The 22,500-nt window shown below is 44.4% G+C and overlaps 1 protein-coding gene across 1 annotated transcript in view; it reads right to left on the bottom strand.

Moving 5' to 3' along the window:
- The window catches only part of LOC132954474 (E3 ubiquitin-protein ligase SMURF2-like), a 47,552-nt gene that overhangs the window by 24,775 nt on the left and 277 nt on the right, over window positions 1–22,500 (bottom strand). Inside the window, exons 1-3 of the mRNA XM_061027028.1 lie at window positions 22,344–22,500; window positions 3,007–3,045; window positions 1,143–1,251 (exon numbers count right to left, since the gene is read on the bottom strand). The exon at window positions 22,344–22,500 is cut by the window's right edge and continues 277 nt beyond it. Coding sequence (XP_060883011.1) covers window positions 1,143–1,251; window positions 3,007–3,045; window positions 22,344–22,395 — 200 coding nt within the window. The 5' untranslated portion in view covers window positions 22,396–22,500. The remainder of the gene's footprint in view (window positions 1–1,142; window positions 1,252–3,006; window positions 3,046–22,343) is intronic.

Here is a 22,500-nt window from a genome sequence, read left to right as displayed (position 1 = left end):
ATTTGGAACACCAGGTGTTGCAGCAGGCTCTTTTTTTTTTTTTTAATAAGTGTGAGCTGACCAGACGGCTTCCTGAGCCTCTCCTCTCCATCTGCTAACAAGGATGACGCACAGCCGAGGAGGCAGACTGATGTTAAACTTGTCCCTGGCACAGAAACACCAGGAATTCTGACATAAACTTCGTGCCAGCGACGTCTGCAGACAAAATGATCGCAGAGAAATTCCGCTGAGCCACGTGGAGCTTTGTGTTCTCCTCCTCGTCTGTTTATTTCTTTTTTAAAGTATGCATACATGCACGTGGATTTTTTTGCTCCTTCTTGTCAAATGTTATGCAAGTACTAAATGTAACAGCCATGTAGAGAGCGAGAGAGAGGGTCCTGTATCCACAGCAACCAAACAAACGGAGACATGTGCTTCCTCTCGCTGTTGGCTACGCACGGCGGTTGGATAAACACCGCTGCGAATACTGGAAACTTTCACTCTCACATTTTCACTCACGCAGAGGTCTGTCTCCGATGTTTTTTGTTTTTTTTTTATTCCAGAATTCTTCTCACAGGTCAAACCATCTTTGGGAAAGGAAATCAGGGTACAAGACATGCACGTGTTCCAGTCAATGGAAGAAAATACTATTGGAGACAGCCCTCCCTCCTCTCTTCCTTTTAAATGTTGCTCCAAGGGACAGTTTTAGACTGTTGGCCGGCGCTGAACAGTTATGTCATTACATAGTATCTAAATAAGTAGGAGAGCAGATGACAGAGCTGTTTACATGTGTTTCTGTTTAGTTCCCGTTAATGCCAGAGCCCGACACTTCTCGGTGCGAGGTTAAAAAAAGACAGACATTAAACTGCAGCCAGAGCGCGGCTGTTTGGAGTCGGATTGAGGTTGTCAAATGTTTCAGTGCTTTGATGCTTTTAATAGCACTTTTTAAAACGATGGAATCTGTTATCTTTATGATGTAAAGGATGCAAAAGGATCGAAGCTTTAAAATACTACAGCTACATCATGAATGAGGGGAGAAGAAGAGATGTGAATCCATCAGAAAGGAGGAAGTCTGTCACTGCAGGATGAGTGGCAGGAAGTGGCAACAATCCCATTTGTCTGCAGATGCAGGTTGGGTGTGAGGAACAGAATACGGGACTCACAGGTCATAGTGTTGATTCCACTTGGGGTCGAGCGTGTTCCTCACAGTGTCTGTCGAGTGGCATTGACCTGAACCGTCCACGACAACCTTTGCGAATGGATCAGGGAGGCCTGCAGAGAGAGAGAGAGAGAGAGAGAGAGAGAGAGAGAGAGAGAGAGAGAGAGAGAGAGAGAGAGAGACAGAGAGAGAGAGAGAGAGAGAGAGAGAGACAGAGAGAGAGACAACACCACGGTCAGCCACAGCTGAACTTACTGAAAATAAATAAACAATTTAAGGAGACTCAAACAAACACATGACACAGCAGTGTTGGCGTACAACATGTCAGACGATGATTGACATCTCTGTACCGCCACGGGTGGAGAACAGCAGTGTGTATGTGTGTGTGTGTGTGTGCACGCTCTGAAAAGGGGGCTACTCTAGCACACTGGCTTTCAGAATACAAGAAGGTGCTGCCTCACCTCGATACCTCCAAAACTAAATCAACAAGAGTTATTTTTTAGGGTGCCCATTTTGCTTTTTTTGTTGTTTTCATTTTAAAAATTGTCACCGCTGATGGAAACCACTTTTACTCCAATAATCGGTTGGCCAGGTTTAAAAATTGGTGCATTTCGGAAACAGGAAATGCTGGTGGACAAATTCAGGACAGCCTACCCCTGACATTCACCAGAGTTCCCCTTTCACACGTCTCTCACAGTGGGAGATTTTCAGTGTCGGGTGAAGCGAGGATGGGGTCTCGGTAGGAAAGAAGAACGCTGTGAAAAATCCCAGTGGAATATTTAGAACATATCTAAGATAATTGACGGAGAAACTGAGTCTGACTTGGAAACACTGGCAAACAGAAAAAGTATGAAGAGGCATCATTCCTTCCATGGAGATCCCACTGGACACAAGATATCAACGCCATCACCTCTCACACCCACTCCAGGGGACGTGTTAACTTCGGGACTGGCAAGAAAAAAAATCCAATCGTGTCTAGTTTGTTTCCTTTTTTTTTTTTTTTTTTACTGTTAAACTTTGCAACATGACAGTTTAAGTATTGGCAGAAAACGATGGTTAAATCAAAGAAACAAAAATATGTAGAAAACGAGGCGACAGTGAATTTAAGATCTTTAAAAAAAAAGCTCTTAAAATATTTTCGGCTGCTTTTGGTAATTCAGTAAAACATTTCAAAGAGGTGCATGTTTCATAAAAGTTTGAGAAGCACTGATCTAAAACAGAGTCACTTTGTCCCCGTCAACATTTGTGACAGCCGTCTTTTGTTCTTGACATTTCAAACCCTCCAGTTCTCCTCGCTGTGGTTCAGACCAGCACAACAACAACATGACAAACACATTATGGATCCAGTTCTCCGATGAAGACAAACGCAGACGTTTTTATCTCTGGTTTCAGCGCTGAGTGTTTGCTCAGCTCCTGAGTGCTGGAATGGCAGGAATGGGCACCACAGAAACCACCTGAGTGAGCAGAAGACCTTTACATGCCTCCTCACCATGACAGCCCGACCCAAACACAGCAAAACACTCCCCACGCTAAAGACACCTACACGTGAGCTATTAAGGCTTTAGAGGAGGGAACCAACTCAGGATTTAATGCAGTTAAGTGGCCAAAACATTTACTGTAACCACTCGATTCTACAAAACTTTATCACAGATGAAGAATATCAGGAATTCCTTCTTCTTAAGACAAATGCAGTGAAGCATCCACATCCTTTGAAGCGGCTGAATGAGTCAATCCAAGTGTGTCAGCGAAGGCTAAAATAAGAAGCGCAAGTGCAACTTGTTCCCACAAAAACCAAACTGGCAAAGCAAACAGGGTGTGAAAAGCAAATATAAGTTTATCAGAAACAGCTGGGAGCGAAGTGTACTTACGGAAGAAGTCTTTCTTCACCAGGTTTTTGGCGCAGAGGACTGTGAAGCAGAAAAATGAAAGAGTGTTAATATAAAGCAAACATTATAATCAGAAATCATAAAACAGTGTTCACAGAGTTTTCTTTGGGTTGTGGTTCAACAAAAATCAAACCAGATCAAATGTACAATGTGTGATAACTCTGTTTAAGTGTGGTTAATAAATATAAAAGAGCACATGTTATCTATGAACATCTGATATCTTTATCAGCTGTTCTGCATGTTTGGCACGGACTGTGTTTGCAACATGTTTCTCCTGAAGTAAACCACTAAGGCTCTGTGTCCACCGACTCGGTAGAACTTGCATGAAGCGTTTGAGTGCTGAGAAGAAAACGCTGCAGGTCCTTCCTGTCTCTATGACAACAGTCTGTTGACAACGACCGCTGTATGACCGACACTGCTCCGCTACTTTTTACTTGAGGTCGTTTATTTTCCGATCAGACAGAGGAGGATGTGGGTACAAGACACGACCCGTAGGCAGCATTACTACAGGTTATATCATACATTTGGAAAAGAGCAGCTGTGATGTCAACATCACTTTTCTGAAAAGTTGAAAGATGTTCTTCAACTTTAGCGCTCTGAGCGGCCGCACTAGCTGTTACACCTGAGCCTCCATCAAACAGGTGCACAAAACTGAGAAATCATTGATTTTATTTATTGTGTGAATACAGACTTTTGCCATGTGTTTATTGCAAAACTCATATTGAGATGACAATGCAATCACTATTAATCATGCAGCTCTGAGTGGTTTGGGCTGGAAAAACACTAACAAGACAAGTTATCTTCAAGGCTAATAAAATCATTTAGTTTAATGACTCTGCAGCTCAGACCAAGACGAGGGAGATAAAATGTTAAAATCACTTTAACCAAAGACATAAAAGAGTTGAAGGAAAAACACATAATGTGTCCAAATGACCCGAGACCAAAGCTATCTGACGTTAAGGAGGCGGTTTTCAAAGCCGTTTAATTCATGATGAAAACAGCCTGAAGTGGCAGCCGTAACTCTCTCCTCTCGTGTGCAGGTTTGAGTGCTCAGACTTTACTCTGCTAACACAAATAGACAAAGGCACGCCCACGCTGGTAGACTGCAGCCTGAGCCAATTCCTCTGCCCCTCCATGCCACACATACTCAGACACACACACACACACACACAGCATGCCAAATATCATCCTGAACCACTTTAAGGTCTGAGCTGAAACTATTTTACCCACCAGGAGTGCAGTGTCGACTCAATTAAACTCAGAAATCACCAGTTTCAAGCGCACAACCATCTACATATTTATAGTGTTGCACGAGGGAACACACACACACACATACAGGAGAGGTTTTATGACAAGAACCCAATTAAAGCAGACACAGGGAGGAGTGATGAACAGAGGAGATGCTTACCCCTGGGGGGGGGGGGGGGCAGGATGGAGAGGGGGGAAGGAGGATGGGGGGGGGTGCTGAACATGCTCTACAGATGAGGAAGAATTTCTTTCCGCAAACATCCATGGGAATGTGTTACGTTCCAGTGAAACCCACCTCATTTCTAAAACATCTGGTACGCATCGTGTCCGGTCGTGCTCTAACTGAACACACGGAGCAGCATGCACGAACACACACACACAAACACACGAGCCCTGGGGACACGTCGCCCCACAGCTCGACTGATCTCATTAATTATTAACAGGCACAGAGGGATAAGTGTGTGTGTGTGTGTGTGTGTGTGTGTGTGTGTGTGTGACTTTAAGAGAGGTGAACCTGGTGGAGTAAGGTAACAGGTGACAGTTCTTCCACAATGTTTCAGCACACATTTCACGATCATCATGTCCACTAGAGTCATCCAGATACCACATTTATAAACTCTGACACTTTACTAGTAGAAGTCAAACAATATTGATACCTGTTTCCATAAGTCCTGGGCCCCCAATATTGGATAATTTCTTGTATTTCATTATCAAAAGTTGCAACAAACTCCTGCACACACTGACTAAATTGCACAAATATGTTACTAACATATTAAATATGCCAAGTATCTAAGTACTGGAAATTCTAATAACCTTAATGTACACGTTATGCAAAAATAACAAATTTGACGGTGTTTCCAGAGAGGGGAAAATCAAGTACCCAAGTCTTAAAGTCACAATGCAATAAATCCCCAGGAGGTAAAGTGAAATAAAAGTGAACCACTGGGAAACACGGCTCTAAAGCTACTCCAAATGCTTCCCACAATCCAACAGGAACAGAGAAATTATAGTAAAGTAAAAAATAAAAACAAGGCCCACACAATGACAAGCTCAGCTTGAACCAAACTGAGCCGAGCCAAACCTGCAGACCTTCCTGTGAGTGCACAAGCAGTCCTCGGCTAGCCACACGGCAGGAAGGCAACACTGCAATTATACCCATATATGTTCCTTATGAAAACATACAAGGGGCCGAATTACAGCTGAAAACAGAAAAATTCAGAGGAAACCACTGGAATGGTACACGCTGGGAGACAATGGTGGCGGGGAGGACAATTAGGAGTCTGAGGCTAGAGGACAGCAGAGGAATCCAACCATCAGAATACAGTTTTTTATTACACACTGACCAAACACAGCCATCAAAAAAAAAGCTGCTATCCGTTACATACAGTTTATAGGAGCGTTATTTTGAAAGATGTGTACAGTGGTGAGCCAGTTTGGTTTGTATAACGTATAATATTCATTTTATTTTTAGGAGATAAATAAAAAATGTGGGATTTCAGCAGCCCCCTGTGAAGATGCAAACAGATGCAACATGCAAATGTGACAACGTTCAAACATATCGGGATGAGGAAGTAATCCAGAGTCTTCTACATCAGCTATATGAGCCGCTGAGAGCGATTTGGAACCAAAGAGAAGTTAAACTGTCGATAAAGGAGAGTTTCACCTGATGATAAAAGTTATCTCATATCTCTCATGATTGGTGGGCTGGGTTTTTGGGACCCTCACTGACTCACTCCAGGTGTTTTTCTCGTTCTACTTTCTTCCAACTGACAATCCTCTAAGCTCAGTGTGTGCATAAATCTGAATTTCTCACACATCTTCAACATGTCTCTCTAACGATGCTGATTTCATTTTGACTGTGAGGCTGTGGATTTATAACGCCATTTCTGGAAAGGAATGAAATAATTGAGCAGGAGAGGGGAGTATCGAGGGGGATCTGAATGTAGGGCAAGCAGCAGAAGAGTGTAAGGAGGGAGACATTGAAAGAAGATTAAACTCAGAAGCACCAAAATATTTTAAGCTCATGAATGACTTAAGTACGGCATACAGATTTTACTCTGATGCTATAAATCATCAGCGGCTAAATGATCCAAAACACAAGGCCATTCAATTTTGCTTCATTAACAACATTAATAGAATTGGCAGCTCCCTCTTTTCCCCCCCAGCTCGCAGAAATGCCACAAAATTTTATGTCGTTCCAGGAAATGGGTTCCTGTTGATAGAAAACGTCCTCGAGGAGAGGAAGTGGGCAAGCGTACACCTACAGGGCAGCGTCGTAAATCTGCTGCTTTATTGGTCAACCTGGACTTTTCATGATCACACACTGACAAATATAATTACACTCTCTCTCCGTCTGTCTCCTAAACTTCAAAATGGAACAGAGACACACTAAGTGAACCGCACAATGTGACTGAGACACTCACACGGCACAAAGGTTGAAAAAATGGCTGCATAAGGCCCCCGTGTCCACCTAGTGCTTCTTTCTGAGCCGCAGCGTCTTTTTTCTATTGTTTTCAACGAGGGGAGAGCGTTAGCAGCAGAAATTGGCTGCCTGGAGAAAAAGCGTCTTTCTTCTGAGTGCTCCGCCTTTTTAGTGTGACCGCTCAAGTTTAAAATCTTTAGACTTTTCAGAAAGGCACCGTTGACGGCAGCAGCGCTCTTTTCGCAACATATGTTATTCCCTGTAGTTTTGCTGCCTACAGATCTTGTCTTGTACCCACATCCTTTTTACTCCCTCTCTGATTGGCCAGCTCTCTGAAGCCAATCCAGGGGCGTCAGAACACTGCAGGGCTGCCAGGTGAGGGCTACTCTTCAGTACCTCATGATTTGAAACTATAGGTAGGTTTCAAATGGCTGTGTCTAAGAAGTCGCAGTTTGTCAGATCAGGAGTTTATGACGGAAAGTTTGTGTGAAAGATCGTAGCAGACCAGCAGATGATTATATGATTACATTCCCGTTGTGTGTCTTGATATAATCACTGATGGTGGTCAACTTTTTGCTTCTGTCACATAGACACACACACACACAGACTAGCACACACTTCCGAGAAGCATCACATAAACCCCCCCCCCGTGCATCTCTACTCATCTAAAATCATCTGTCGTCATAGCGACAGCGAGTATGGAGGCAGAGAGGAGAGAAGGGTTTCTCTGTGTCGTCTGTGTTTCTCATTCTGGTCGCACCGCCTCACACAGCCAGCGAGGACCGATTCACAGCGAGGGACGGGGACAGACGTTAAAAAAAAAAGAGACAATAAACAAAGAAGAGCTCCATTTCCTGATAACAGCGGACATTTAGACCCCAATGAACTTTACAGACGGGTGATAAGCCAGTCTAAAATCCTCTGTACAGTGAAGTCAAATATACAGGTTTCTGAATTTTTAAATTAAGTTTTCCATCACTGAGTTATGCAAACGTTTGAGTGAGAGCAAGGATCAAAACCTTCTCCCATCTTCTGATAAATGACCAAAACATGTAACACTGAAGTAAGTTTATACACCACAGAAGAAGAGAGGATGAAACTGAGGATGTGTTGGATTATAGACAGTTAAAAAACCAGAGAGGAAGAAAAAAGGATTGTGAGGATATGATGGATAGCAGACAGGCTCACAAACACAAAAACAAACCCAAACATTGTTTTAAAAAATGCAGCATCATCTGACCTCCACCTACGGCCTCACAAACTACCACTAGAAGAAACTAATGCCTGGATAATGTGTCAGCGATTAAGTGGAAATGTAACCTTGTGACTCACACACACACACAGGGAGTGTGTGTGTTTGCTCTTGTTGGTTTCTCGGTTGACTGCAGCGTATTAGTCAAATACTGTCTCTGCACATTACTGGCATCTCTCTCCCAGAGGACAGCTTAACAAACACCACACACAACTGATAATCAATCAGGAGGATTTCATAAAAAAAAAAAATAACTCCAGCAGCTCGGTGCAGGCACAGACTTGGACTGTAGGGGGAGTTTTAAAAAAGTTCCACCTGTTGGGGAGAGGATGGGCCCGGTTTCTCACAGGCTGACACACAAAGAGCCCCACTGTGCAGGCGAATCAATGAGGACCGCCAGACGCAAGCCAAACACCTGGGGAGGGAGAGGTCACATGACGACAGGGAGGGAGGGCAGGGGGTGTCGCCATGGTAGCAGTTGCTGGTCAAGACAAGATGGGACTGGGAAGGGGCTGTACACGACCCAGGATTCTACCACTTGAATCACATTTTGTTTAATTTGGAGCTTTGGCTTTACTTTGATTTTCAGCACCAAACTAATCTTCTTTATCATGTAAAAAAATCATGTGCAGCTCATCTCCGAGTCTCTGAAGACCTTCAGATTTTAACACCAGACTACTATGTTAAGTGTTTTCACTGTTTTTACTCGCAGAGCATGTTTGTTTAATAGAGACTGAGACCTCTGGTGATAATTCAGCGCCCTTTAAAAAACCCTTGAGATTGAAGAATCCCAATAAAAACTGAGGACCTTCTTGTAAGCCAGCTGCGGTTTATCAAATACAAAACAGATGAGTGCCAAAAAAACAAAGACTTTAAACAAGAAATGTCTTAACTCAGGATTTAAGGCGTTCAATCCCCAGGACGTTTTCCTCTGGAGAGGAAGAGTCCTTTTCGGCTCCTGGTTAAAAACTATGAAATGTCAAATTGCTCCAAGTACAAGGATGCAGATTTGCAAATGCAACTTTGAGTGGGCAGCCCTTAACTTCGGGACCATTTGTGTGTTGTGAAGTCATATACTGTATATACAGTTTCTAACACAGCTGCGTTCACATACACTGACACAACGAAGCATGGGAAAGGCAGAGAGCACCATGGGGGGAGGAGGGTTTCACACAGCCTGTGCGGTTAACCATTACACTGGAGCCTATGTGGTGGAGGAAATGGGGGTGTGGGAACAGAGACAACCGGCTGGTAATATTCCACCATTGCCAATCCTGAGTCAAAACTGTCTGCAAACACGGCCTAATGAGAGGAGATGGGTGAGGAAGAAGAGGAGGCGCTTCAGAACACAAGGATCGTAGCTGCATGTGAACTTAAGCGAATCTCTTCAGGCCCACGAGCTCAGACTGACCCCCTTCTGAACCCGTCTTCCTGTCCACCTGGTTCCTCCAGTCCGGTGCACTGACCCAACACACCAGACAGTCAGACACATCTTCAGGGAACAGTACTCCCCCTCCTCCCTGACCTCTCCCCCTCCTCCTGTCTGCCTGTCTGCCATGTTTTGACTCCAGTTCAGCACCGTGCACTCTCATGTGCAGCATTGTTCTTCTACTAACAAAAGGCTTCCTCTTCCCCCGACCTCTTCAGGACTTAAAGGGAGGTAGAAAATGTTGATGAAGGACAGGTGCTGATGGTCGTACGACCGAACCTGTTCTTTATCTGTCTCCTGCTAATCTCTGAGACGTCTGCTAATCAATCACCTATGACAGCAATGTTTGGTCTTGAACGCTGTCTCATGTCTTGTAGGCGCCTGTAACTGGGGCTGCCGTGGAGAAAGGCTGACGGTTTTTGACTTTCAACCACCATCACCTGCTCCAAGCAAACCTCACATGATTAATTGTGTATTGCAAGCAATTGCATGCAAGGATACAAAGCGACCCAGACGCAACACTTTAACAGTTTTTTCTGGATAATGAGGTCATACTCTATCATTTAAACGGTGGTACACTGTTAGGTAAATACAACATGTTGAGACTCCTTAACTGAAGACAACAAATGACCAGAGGAGGTGGGCAGAGCGACTCGCTTGGACTGTGGGTCTGTACTTCATAATATTACAATAAAATGTGAGTTCAACTAATGTACCTGTAGCTAGCAGGATTTCAAACTCCACATGTCTAAAAGAGATGGTACTAAAAGAGATACACAGCCGTGCAGAAACTGAATGATGTTGAACAGGATGGAAATCATCACACAGGAAGACAGTTTTAACCTTTTTACCCTCTTGGAGACCCCACCCAAAACTTAATGTATCTTGTATACTGTAAATGGTAAATGGACTTGAGCTTGTGTATTTCTTTTTTAGTCTTCTGATTGCTCAAAGCTCTTTTACACCGCAGGTCACACCTACACATTCACACACTGATGGCAATTCGGGGTTAGGTGTCTTGCCCAAGGAGTGTTGCTGCAGGAGCTGGGGATCGAATCCCCCACCTTCCAGATATGAGAAAACTGACTCCACTGAGCCACAGTCGCCCCTGTTCTGTATATGTTGCAGCGGCTTATATTCAGTATTTTAGAGTCATATTTACAAAGTGGAGGTGTAGTTCATTATGTCTCAATAGCAAACGAAATGACCTCTAAAAAAGACCGAGCTTTAAGAGGAAGGGGTCAGTCTAGTTCGTTTGCCTCAGAGGCAGTCACACCGTCCATTCACAGCACAGGCCTATTCATGACAAAAGTGGGTTACTTTTTAAAGAGCTGGCTCCACCACTTAACTTTAGCCTTTAAGTGCAGTTAGACAGAATGGAGAGAGGAAGCAGGGTAGAGTTTAAGGAGTTCAGGCCAACTCTTCACGGGGTTCAGGCTGACTGTGGAAATGTGGTTAAGGCACTGGGAAAATTCCCAGCTTTGGCAGGTTTTTTTTTATATCCTAGGAAATCTTCTTATGTAATATGCAAATCTGATAACACTCCTTCTGGTCACATTATAAAGATATTAGAGTCACTGGTGGCACAGCGATCATGGAACTACTTACTGCCAGGAAAATCTTCTAATACCTCTAAACAGACCTGCCATTTCCAAGATTTTGGAAAATTAAAAGAGGAAAAAGAGAAACAAAATCTCCCTGTGCATCACTTTACAGTGAGAGGAAAACAGAAAGGAGCACTTAGAAAAAAGAGAGGGAAAGACCTTGATGTGCTCTTTTTAAGAATAAATCATAGAGGCGTCCAAAGACATGCTCCATCTTGGCTCACACGTGCCGTGAGTTGAGAGGGGAAAGAAAAATCCTGTCAAGCATTGAGGAGTGGAGAGGAAACTAGCAGCGAAACGTCCCAAGAATCTCATCATCCTTGTTACGTGAAGTTAATATCCCAAAACAAACACAAAACATTTAGACTCCCAGGACTCCTGTTAAACATCGGAGTAAGAGAACGTCTGGGGACATGATGCACCGAATGATTGAGACCAGAAGCGTAAAACAACAGAGAAATCAGAGAAAAGAGACCGGATCTAATCCATCCCCTGAAGCTTCTCTTCAACAGGCTTTGTTTAAGATTCTTCATGGTTCAATGACAAAACGCTGACAGCTGTAACCGAAGGAGTTACCCAATACTGCCCACACCGTCCACGATCTTTAAATCTTAACCGATTTTAAAAACATGGGAGACCACGGACATGAGGACAGTTTCAACCGATTTTTAATGTTATAATCTTCCAAACACACAAACTAGATGACTCGGCCAGACTGGGAGACCACACACCTGCCTTTTTATAGGCACAATTTCAAAGAGAGGAGATCTCACAAATCAAAGGTGACTTCAGAAGACAAACAAACATGGAGGACGGACGACTTAGTCAGCTGGCTGTCCTGCTTTGTTTCTGTTTTGAAGTGGATAACAGAAAATGAGAAAAACAATATGGATGAAATCTTGGCTGAGAAGACGGGTTATGTGCGGCTTTAAACAATTTGCAGCTCGACCTGAAGGTGAGCTATCAGAGGACGCAACATCTGATTGGTGACGCTTCCTGCTCTGCTCTCATTGGCTGCTGAGGGTATCCTGGTTGGAGGCAGTCCGACGATTCAAGATCAACTAAGCTCTGACTCGATGGGGAGCGGCAAAATAATCAAAGTGACACCACACACTTGAGGAGTCTTTGGACAAAAAAATCAGATATGACAAGTTCAGAATCAGGTTTTTAAATTGATTAAAAACATCTTTCTTCACTAAGCTGGTGTATCAGTATAAACAGATTTTTATTTCAGTGATCTTTGGATTAAACAGGAATGAAGAAGATTCCTCTCGCAGCCACAGACATGACAAAAACATAAAGTGTGAATAACTGGTGTCAGAAAACTGACAACCTGTGGGAAACACAGCAGCTGAACAGAGACAGCTTTCTGACCAAACCAGTCTTTAAACAAAGATACACAAAATGTACACATGTAGAGTCTGAGGCTAGTGAAGAGCTCATCTTCTTCTGCAAAAACCTGCCTGACTACATGAGGAAACTCACCATGCACATCCACCAGTGAGAGGAAAGAGGCTGGCAGCGTTCTTAGTGTGAGAACATTTCATCCATCTCACGTCACCTTTTCCCTCCATGATACAGTCAGTGTAATTGCATAATAGAGGAGTCCACCCCGACTATTTTCAGCTCCAAATAGTGGGAAACCATGCCACAATGGCAATTTTTAGTTGCATTCCTGTTACGCCTGCATAGTACATCACTCTGTGTTTCCACTCTGTGCAATACAACGTGCCGAGCGAAGAGTCATCCAGGCGAGTAAAGTGTTCCACAGCGCCTTCAGCAACGAGTCAAAACACAGAGCTGATCACAGCTCAGGCTTCTGCAAGCTTGCATTACTACTGGCTGGGACCCGAGCTGAATCCAGAGGCTTCTTGGCTCTTTTTTCCGCTCTGATGTAATGGAGGAGAGAAGAGGCCGGGGTGGATAACACCAACCTGTTTAACAAAACTTCAGGACCACCACACCGAAGTGTTAAATGCCAGAAATGCTGCTTCCAATCCCGGGGAGTTTTGTTTCTAAGAATAATTTCACAACTTCATCTGGGAGCCGTGTTACATCATTACCACTCAGCCATATTTTACTTTTATCCTGCAAGCTGCCAATAAAAATTTGGATGGAGAAAGCCCTCAGACACGTCTAAGAATAGAGACGGTAATCATGTTGTAATCGTAGACGAAAGAACTGAACAGCCAACAGCTACTATGTCTGGAGAGTACGGCTGAAACTATTATTTTCATGATGACTCATCTGCCGTTTAGATTTTTAATCAAGTGTTTACTCTTCAAAGGAATCACAACCTTGCACCGAAACTCAAGGTTTCAAGATAATTATATCAGTGTTTGCAATCTGTTTTCACACTTCCAGTCTGACATTTTTCTGAAACAAGAATGCCATCAACGATCTCGACTTGCTCTACCATCTTGTACCCGGTTGCACAAGCTCTGCAGAGAAACACTCTTAATATGACCCTAAAAAAACACTGTTTGTTGTAGGACCTGTCTTGTTTCATGTAGGTGTTCTTATACTTTTGTTTCCATATTAAAGCCCTGGATATTCAATCAGTACATGAGGAGCTTCAACACTACTACTAATGCCTGTAAGTGCAAGTTTTAAGCTGGAAGAACATTTCTAACCACCCACATCTTTGCAGCGTCTGCCTGAGAGCCGAGTCATCAGACATTTTGCAATCCCAGTTGAGATTCATTGATGATTTCCCTGCAGTTCAAACCTCTGTTCTTATGAAGCAGAGTTACACATCAAGAGTCGACGGGAAGACTCACAAAGAACACAAATGATGATAGGGACCGGCTCTGTGCCTCCACACATGTTTAGGATTCTTGAGGAGTTAGTGATCAGGAAGCAAAGAGTGTTGAAATATCACGTTTGCTTCTCGGTGCATACGCAGACAGACGTTCCCCTCTACGCAGGAATCCTGCCGTGTATTTGTTCTACTCTAGCTAAGGTGCCATTTGAAATGTGATCCGCTGTGAATATAAACATCTCTCTTCTGGCGCGGCCGTCTCAGAGGACTGAAGGGGCTCAAACGTCAGGTCGAGACACGGACAGACGCCTCCAGTCAGCTGTTGGCGTCTTGAGGCTTTTGCGCCAAACTTACCCCCCCTCTCCCCTCCCTAGTTGGTTAACACTGGAGACTTGAGAGACCCCCGTCGAAATCATATCAAGCCGTGTCCATCCAGGTTAAAAGCAGAGCCAGCACGTCTAGAGAATTACTCTCAGGTTACCCTCCTCCATCAGACAGCCGGGTGGGAACGCTCCCTGCGTTAACTCTGACTCTAAGCGCACCAAAGGGCCGCTGCATGTTTGGATATTTCTCAGAGCTAATGAAACTTTATGCAAACTTTCTGAGTGGTCTCACCTGAGCACTCAGCTGAGAGGTGAAAATAATCCCAGACATCCCTACAAACAAACGAGAGAGGAAACACACTTAGAGGCCACAGCTTCAGATCAGAAAGGGAACGTTACAGAGACTACTCCGCACACCTTTACCGTCCACAGAGGAGCGCTTAGCTAGGCACGGCAGAATGATTAAAAAATGTTACCACTTAGGGATAGGAGTGATGAAGGACCAAACTTTTCTCTCTTCTTGCACTAAAGTCAGACGCTATAAGAACACTCTGTTACTGACTCTGACATAAATAAGGAACAGATTGCAAAGTGCTGCTGCATTCCTTAATGCAACAAAACACAGGACACACAAATCCATTCTGGAAATAGATTCTCAAGAGGATGCTAAATATATACAAATTTACTACAACTGTGTCGTAGCGTTTTCACAATACTGTGATTTTAAACTTCTGTATAAGACTTTCATGGAAAACAGTTTCTCTTCAAACCCACTTGTTATCTTTTCAGGAGATATCTGGATGTTAATTCCTGGGCAGGGTACATGTAGCCCCCCACCCAACAGTTTTTCAAGTTGGGACAGAAAATGGAAGCGTCCTGGTTACTCATGGTTACTGGTTACATTGTCACTGATCATCTTCCATATTCCAGCACATGGCTACTTTCTCATCAATGAACACAACGTCACCTGAAGTGTCTTTCAGTACCTTTCAGCAACATCAGTACATATCAATCCTCCACGTCTGCATCATTATGCATCGTAGAAACCGTTTATTTCAACACCCCTACAACTATAAAAGCATTCAAACCAAACTCTCAAAGGCTGCACTTTTTCTTGAATTATTTGCAACTCTACAAAGCCTGAAATAACTCTGACTTTTGAGTATCACAGTGATATTTCCTTTTTCCTGCAGCAACGATAGACACCACCATGAGCTAACCAATTAAAAAAGAAATCCTGACAAGTGTCTAATGGTGAGTTTATCCTGTTTAATGTAGACTCTTTGCAGAAAACCGAGGGAAACTGAAGTCAAAAAGGGTTCCAAGATATCAACGAATAAGTACGCAGACTTCATCCAATTAAAAGAAATACCCCCAAGAAGGGTTTGTAACTTCAAATGGAGCTCTAGTTTGGAAAATAGGCGACAAAAAGTGTAGAGAGGGGCAGTTAGAGAGGGACAGCATGGCCAACAGCCAGCCAGCACCGATAGGAGAATGACCTGCGGACAAGAATCTGTCAAGTTCTCACTGGAGTTCCCCTCCTGCACACTCATCACTAATCCAGTTCTGACCCATTAACCAGCACAGCCAGGTTAACAAAGCAGGCCTTTGAAGAAGGTCTTTCCCAAACCACCCTGGAGGATTAGCACTTGTGCAGGGCCAAACACACATTCTGACAGCACTACAGGAGGCTCACGACCAGTGCAAGCTTGCAAAGTTACTTCATAACTTCACATGACTCATCCCGGACGGATAAACTGCAATTAACGATGGCCCCCGGCATACGGAGTGCATAAATCACAAAAATGGAAATAAAAACATGTGCAGGCGTACTGTCAGAGCAATTTTTCATTCAATCTTATTTACAGGAGGGACGTCACAGACTGATAAACAATAGGAGGAGTCCATGTGTGCATGTGAGTGTTAAAAAAGAAATGATGAGTTGTAACTCTGTCAGTACAGCTGATGTGTTTAGAAAGCCATGCAGACTTGAGAATAGAGCTGAAGATGTTTCTGTGTGTGCAGCGAACGGTAAGCACCACTACCCAAATGATTCCTGCTCAGGGGATTAATGCAGTATATGAAGAGGAAAATCCAGTTAACTTAATGTATGTAACACTGATACCCTCTCCACTGAGCTCCATGTAACAAAGGAGGTGCTGACACACCTCTGCAACATCATCTGTGAATGTTGCAGGTCTGAACAGTCTGATTTCATGGCAGCTTTTTGAAGGAGTTGCAAACACAAGCCACAATATTTCGATGGATTTGAGGGACAAACAATCGAATCAAGGCCATCTTTTGGCTCAGCAAACTGTTGCAGATGCATTTGATAAATTAGCATGACTTTGCTGACTGGCATCATTACAACCACCTGGGGGGACTGTTCAGGCACTCCCAAGGCATACGAGTGCGGGTGGACTTATTTGCAAAGTCATAATGTAAATGGCTTTTTGAGGGATGGTTATATTCCACAAATGCCCCTTGGAAATAGCTAAATGACTCCCAGAGGGCAGAAGCAGTCCTTGCTGGTAAAAAACAGATATCATGGTGAGTAATATTTTCGTCGCTCTTTGAGGCTTCAAATGGAACAGGATGTGTGGAAACGGGAAAATATTATTGGTTGTTAATGTTACAAAGCAACCATTCTGAAGTGTTGATGCTCTGCTCAGCGGGAAGAGTCGATCTCCCCAAACCACACACACCGCCCACTAATCAAAGCCACGGCACGCTGTTATAATACAGTCACAGGGCCGAGCTGAGAGACACACACCCACCCACCGCCTCGTGTCCTGCTGAGTAATAGCAATTCTTCACTTTATTTTTACAGGGGAACCTTAAAGGGGGGTTTCTGGGCTGTTCTGCTCCCCACCTGTCAGGGGTGACGTTTGGACAAGTGTTGGGGTCTGGGGAGCACTTCCTCTCTGAGAGGCTGCCCACTCTCTCTCCCCCTGCTACATCTGGTCTCCTCAGGGCCTCTGTTGGCGGCGGTTTGAGAGTCCAGCAACCGCAGAAGTCTTTGTCCTCATTGAAGAGCAGCTGAAGCAACAAGAAAGCCAACTCCAGCCACTCAATTAACTGATAGAACAATTTCAAATGATCTGAGGCTCTCAGCAGGAGGAAGGGAAATGATTAAATATAATCTTCAATAATTACTTGTGAAACTCAGTTTTTGATCTTTTTTTTTAATGCTCGTTTGCCGATATAGTTTGTGTTCTTTCTTGTTCAAGCAAAAATGTGGAAATGTTTGCCCAACTATGACGAGCCAGAACTGTCAACAGTTCACCACATGCAGCTAATCACTGTGTATTTACAATATTTCCTGTCTGAACACCCAGATGAACCTAAATCACTTCCATACAGACACTCTGTAAAAACGGCTCCGACTGAGACCACAGAAATGCCCGCTCAAACCACATTAAGACGCTCTTCATCGTCAGGTCCTGTGCCTTCACAGCCCCATCTGTGCCCAGCTGTGAGGGTTTTCTTCTTCCATTATCCAACATCCAAAGACCCCAGTCTGTAGACTACAGTCAGACCAGGCGTCATTGAAAAAGCGAAGGGCTTGCTTTAAAAGAAGAGACCTATGCCTTGACTCAAAGCCGCACAGAGGGCCAGTGTGAGACCGCGGGGCTTTTGTTGCATCTTTAGAAATAAGTCTGTTTGATTCCAGACCGCATCTGCCGCCATTCAGCTGCCAGTCATCCTACAGGGCAAAGAAGCAGGGAATATTTGCAGCTATTTAATCAGAAATAACCGTGTAGGTCCTTTTTTTAAAGGAGAATCTTACGCAGAATTGTCGAATCGAGCTTATTTACAACAGCAGCTGATTAAGTGGAAAAAAAGACAGAAGACAGAGGGTCCGAAAAGAGAATCATTGAGTGCGGAGAAAGCTCGGTAAGTGAGGGTGGGAGTGAAATATGCTTTGGACTCGGTCTGAAGGGGAAGAGGCTTACAGTCGGAAAGAACAGGAGTGACTCAGAGAGGAGAAAGAGGTGGGAATGTGAATGGAGAATTCGAGGGAATCCCACTGAGATAGCTCTCCTCGCTCGTCTGCAGCACGCCAAAGAATTCAGATGAGCAAACCATATGCTTGACAAGTCAAATGTAAACTCCCGGCAGAGACGAAAAACGGCAATTAATGTCAAGAATCTGAATCGGAACAAAAAGAATATCCAGCGTCGGTTCATTTTTTGATTCTGTCGTGCATCGTGTGTAATATATTTAAAGTGAAAATGCTTCTCGTCTCTGCTAAGAATCTGTTATATTTAGTTTGGCACTCCTCTGTGTGTTATCACATTTACAGTTGCACAGAAAGTAATCCAAATGACAGTAAAAGCCATGTCTACATACAGAGAATTTAACTATGCTCGTGCAACAGCAATGATGTAATTCATGGCTCAGTGGATCCTGTGTGTTTTTATTAGCAGTGTTTGTGTGTCATTTAATTTAAGAACGATCAGCTGTGGAGTATAATGTAAACCTGTCCCGTGTAGTCAAGGGGCAATTCTCACCCCAAGTGTTAGTTTTAGCAGCTTGCTTGCCTTATTTTTCCAGTTTAAAAGCTGGCAAACATCTGCAACATCTGGTTCAGTTGTGGGAGGGGGGATGGGGAGGGGGGATGTGGACGCCTGCAGCTTGAAGCGGCTACAGGCCTGTTCAAATGTAGCAACTCATCATTCACAACCTGCCTGGAAACAAGTTCATCAGCAGCTATGTGGCGAAAATCAACTCGAATACAGATGACAACATGCAGCTACAATGTCGCAATGATGCTCTGCGGGCCCGTTACTCCCCCCGTAGCCATCTAATCAGCCCAGTATACACAGCTGTGCAGAGCTAAACAAAGAAACATTTAATGACAGCGTGTAATGAAACGTCTCTGCTAAAAGTGAGCCACGAGACAGCTGCATTCCTATACAGCCTCCTCTCCGGGGGCCGAACATGTGGCCGCCACGGTACAATAATATTACATAATTCGGAAAGAAATTTGCTCCCGAGGAGTGATTACTAGTGGAACTGAAACAAATATTCACGTAAAGATCTACAGACAGAGAGCCGTGCAGCAAACCACATCATACAGAGTGACGTTATTGGTCTGTAAGCCGGGTGATATTCGGTCTGATGGGGTGCACAATATCACTCAGCATCAAGAGGGGAGCGGCTCTACGAGGTCCTGCTCTCCGTTTTCTTTCTCCACAGTGAACTCACATTCTTTGCATTCCTCCAGAAGACCACTGCTGTCCATCTCCAACATCAGTGATAAACTAACACACTGTAGATTTTCCACATGGAGGATGTCTATAAACTGTTTTTAAGGTGACATCATGTCTCTTTAAGGATTTCACTGGGTGACCAGCGAGTTACTCCCAGCAGGTTGGGAATTTAATTTAGTGTAAGAAACAGTCAGTCTGAAGCTCTATCAAAGTGCTTTTTTTAGTGCTTTAAATCCTGGGCATTGATAGCCTTGCGGTTGTGTCGTGCACCCCAAGTACAGAGGCTATAGTCCTCATCGCAGCAGTCATGGGTTCGTATCTGACCATGGTCATTTGCTGCACGTCACCCCCCACTCCCTCCTCACAACACTTCCGGTCTCTGTTCAGCTGTCCAATCCAAGAAAGGCAAAAATGGCCCAAAAATATAACTGAAAAAAGAGAGATCAGCCACACTCAACCATTTAGAGTCAGCAGTTAACCTAACGAGCATGTCTTTGGACTGTGCGAGGAAGCCGGAGAGAACACGCGCATGCACGGGGAGAACATGCAGACTCCACACAGAGAGGCTCCTGTCAGATGGGGATTCAAACCAGGAACCTCCTCGTTGTGAGACAACAGCGCTAACCACATGTCACATATTGGTGCAAAATCCCCTTAGCGAAGACTTTTATTACTCAAACTTAAAAGCTCAAAATACTGTCGCCATATCGGTAACCTGAGACTTTTTCCAGTCTTATATCAGTTTTGGATCCCATCATGCAGGCTCTACTGTAGAGAATCATTTCAACTCTTTTCTCCTCCCCTGAATGACGTCTGACTGCTATCAAAACGTTTCTCAAAGCTTGATGAACTTGGCCGTCCTGCAGCTCCGGCACATTAAATCCATCTTGTTCAAATCTTCCTCCTTGTTGTCTCCACTCATTCCTATCAGAAACAGCACCAGTTTAAATATTTAATTTGGCCCTTCCTGAGAGGAAAGACCGCCGTGGACTTTGATTCGGGTCAGATGCTGGATGTGCATCAAAAAAGAAGAAGGGGGGATGGGGGGTGGGGGCAGCTGTCGGCCACTCCTCCCAGTCAAAACACTGTGCTCTCATGTAAACCTTTTTTTTCTGGTTTACATGAGAGAGGGAGGAGGGGGAGACGGCCAAACAGCAGACTACTCAGACTGAGAGACTTCAGGGGCCAGTTGCACCAACAGGGCTTACCCCCGGTTTTAAGCTAAGTCGGTCTTAACTTGGCTTTCTCAGTCCGACCTGACAGTTATGCTGGTCGCCAAACCGGGGCTCGAGCCTTATTCTCGCTAAGACCGGTCATAAATCAGGAAAGAAACGCAGGAGACATGTTCGGCGTCCACAAGTCCACTGCCTGTCGACAATCCGCAGGTTGTCACTGAGCCGCCGCCTTCCACAGTATGTTCAAACTCCACATTGAAATAAAATTATTTTCTGCCATAACAGTGTCCGTTCACATGGATGTACATCAGTAAAACTGCACGTATTTAAACCGAGGCTTAACGTCTGTTCCATTCGTAAAACTGTTCTAAGCTAAGACCGACTTTGGAGTTGAGACCAGTTGGTGCAAGAGGCCCCAGGACTGCAGGACGGCAGAAGCTCGGTCTCATTAGGAGGGTCGCCGGTTGCGACCTGGTGCGACCTGGTGCGGACAAAGTCTAGAAATTAGTCTGATATCTTGTTAGGTGCTGGTTCACTTCCAGAGCATTGCAGAGGCGCCCTTGGGCGAGGCACTGAACCCATAACTGCAGCCCCTCTCTATCTGTGCATACACAGGATCGTGTTTATACATGTGTGTATATATCAGCCTACTTTTTCAATACCACGTGTTTATAAATGATATATGTAGTTTTTATGATTAACAATCTCTTTAAAAAACAACATCTTTTATATAAGACAGGTGCACAGGAGGGGAGTGAATACATCAAACATTGAAAGCAATCTCCTGCACATTGGCAACGTTTCTTACACATGTCAGTGTGCAGTTATTGGCTTCTACTTGAGCATGATTTTCAGACTCTTGTGATCTGTGGAGCTGCCTCTCCTCTCCTCTCCTGTGTCTCTCCCCTCCCCTCCTCTCCTGTGTCTCTCCCCTCCTCTCCTCTCCTGTGTCTCTCCCCTCCTCTCCTCTCTCCTGTGTCTCTCCCCTCCTCTCCCTCTCCCCTCTCCTCTCTCCTGTGTCTCTCCCCTCCTCTCTCCTCTCCTCATGTCCTCTCCCCTCTCCTGTGTCTCTCCCCTCCTCTCCTCTCCTCTCTCCTGTGTCTCTTCCCTCCTCTCCTCTCTCTCTCCCCTCCTCTCTCCTGTGTCTCTCCCCTCCTCTCGTCCTCTCCTCTCCTCTCTCCTGTGTCTCTCCCCTCCTCTCCTCATGTCCTCTCCTCTCCTCTCTCCTGTGTCTCTCCCCTCCTCTCATGTCCTCTCCTCTCATACTCTCTCCTGTGTCTCTCTCCTCCACTCCTCTCCTCTCCTCATGTCCTCCTCTCCTCTCAGCCCTGACTTGTCCTAAAATAAAAGGCTTGATTATAGCTATCTGGATGGCTAGGCTAACATCAGCTAGCCAACTTTGGGTGTCTGTAAGCAGAACAGTGTTAATAGTTTGGCAGCTTTATTAAAATAAATGAAAAAATATGCACATGAAATGTTCAAAAAATGTGATATAACCTCTAAAACATTTATTTTGTGAGAGCTTTAATCAGCTATAAAGCATGGCAATACAGCATGTAGCTACAGCACTGCTGGACCCTTATGGTAGTAACTGGCGACAATCAAATGGCTCAGACTACTTCCAAGAACAATACTATCCATATGAACCGTTTACTATAAAGCCACCTGTATGGTTGTTTTCTATGCAGAGTAAAATTGTAACAAATATATTAAAATTACGTTATAACCGTTGGTATAACCGTTTTAACCGTTAAGATAGAACCGGCGGTTAGCCAACTCCATAACCATTGGGAACGGCGCCTTCCAGCAAGTAGACGGCGCCCACCTAGCTAGTGTGTGCGTGTTGAGGGGGGAATGTACTCGGGGATTTAAAAAGCGTTGCTCGCTACCTGTTAATCGCAGCTTCACGGGGCCGTTCCGACGAACTCCTTGGTTAGACATCTCCTCTCCGTCCCGGTCGTCACTGCACGAAGTTTAAAACAAAAATATATTTAAAAAATGAGCCGTTAACGGTGAAAAATAAAAAGGTTTATCAACCTCTCTCCG

The sequence above is a fragment of the Labrus mixtus genome, chromosome 20 (assembly GCF_963584025.1).
Source record: "Labrus mixtus chromosome 20, fLabMix1.1, whole genome shotgun sequence".
Taxonomy (NCBI): Eukaryota; Metazoa; Chordata; class Actinopteri; order Labriformes; family Labridae; genus Labrus; species Labrus mixtus.
This window is presented reverse-complemented; position numbering and strand designations above follow the sequence as displayed.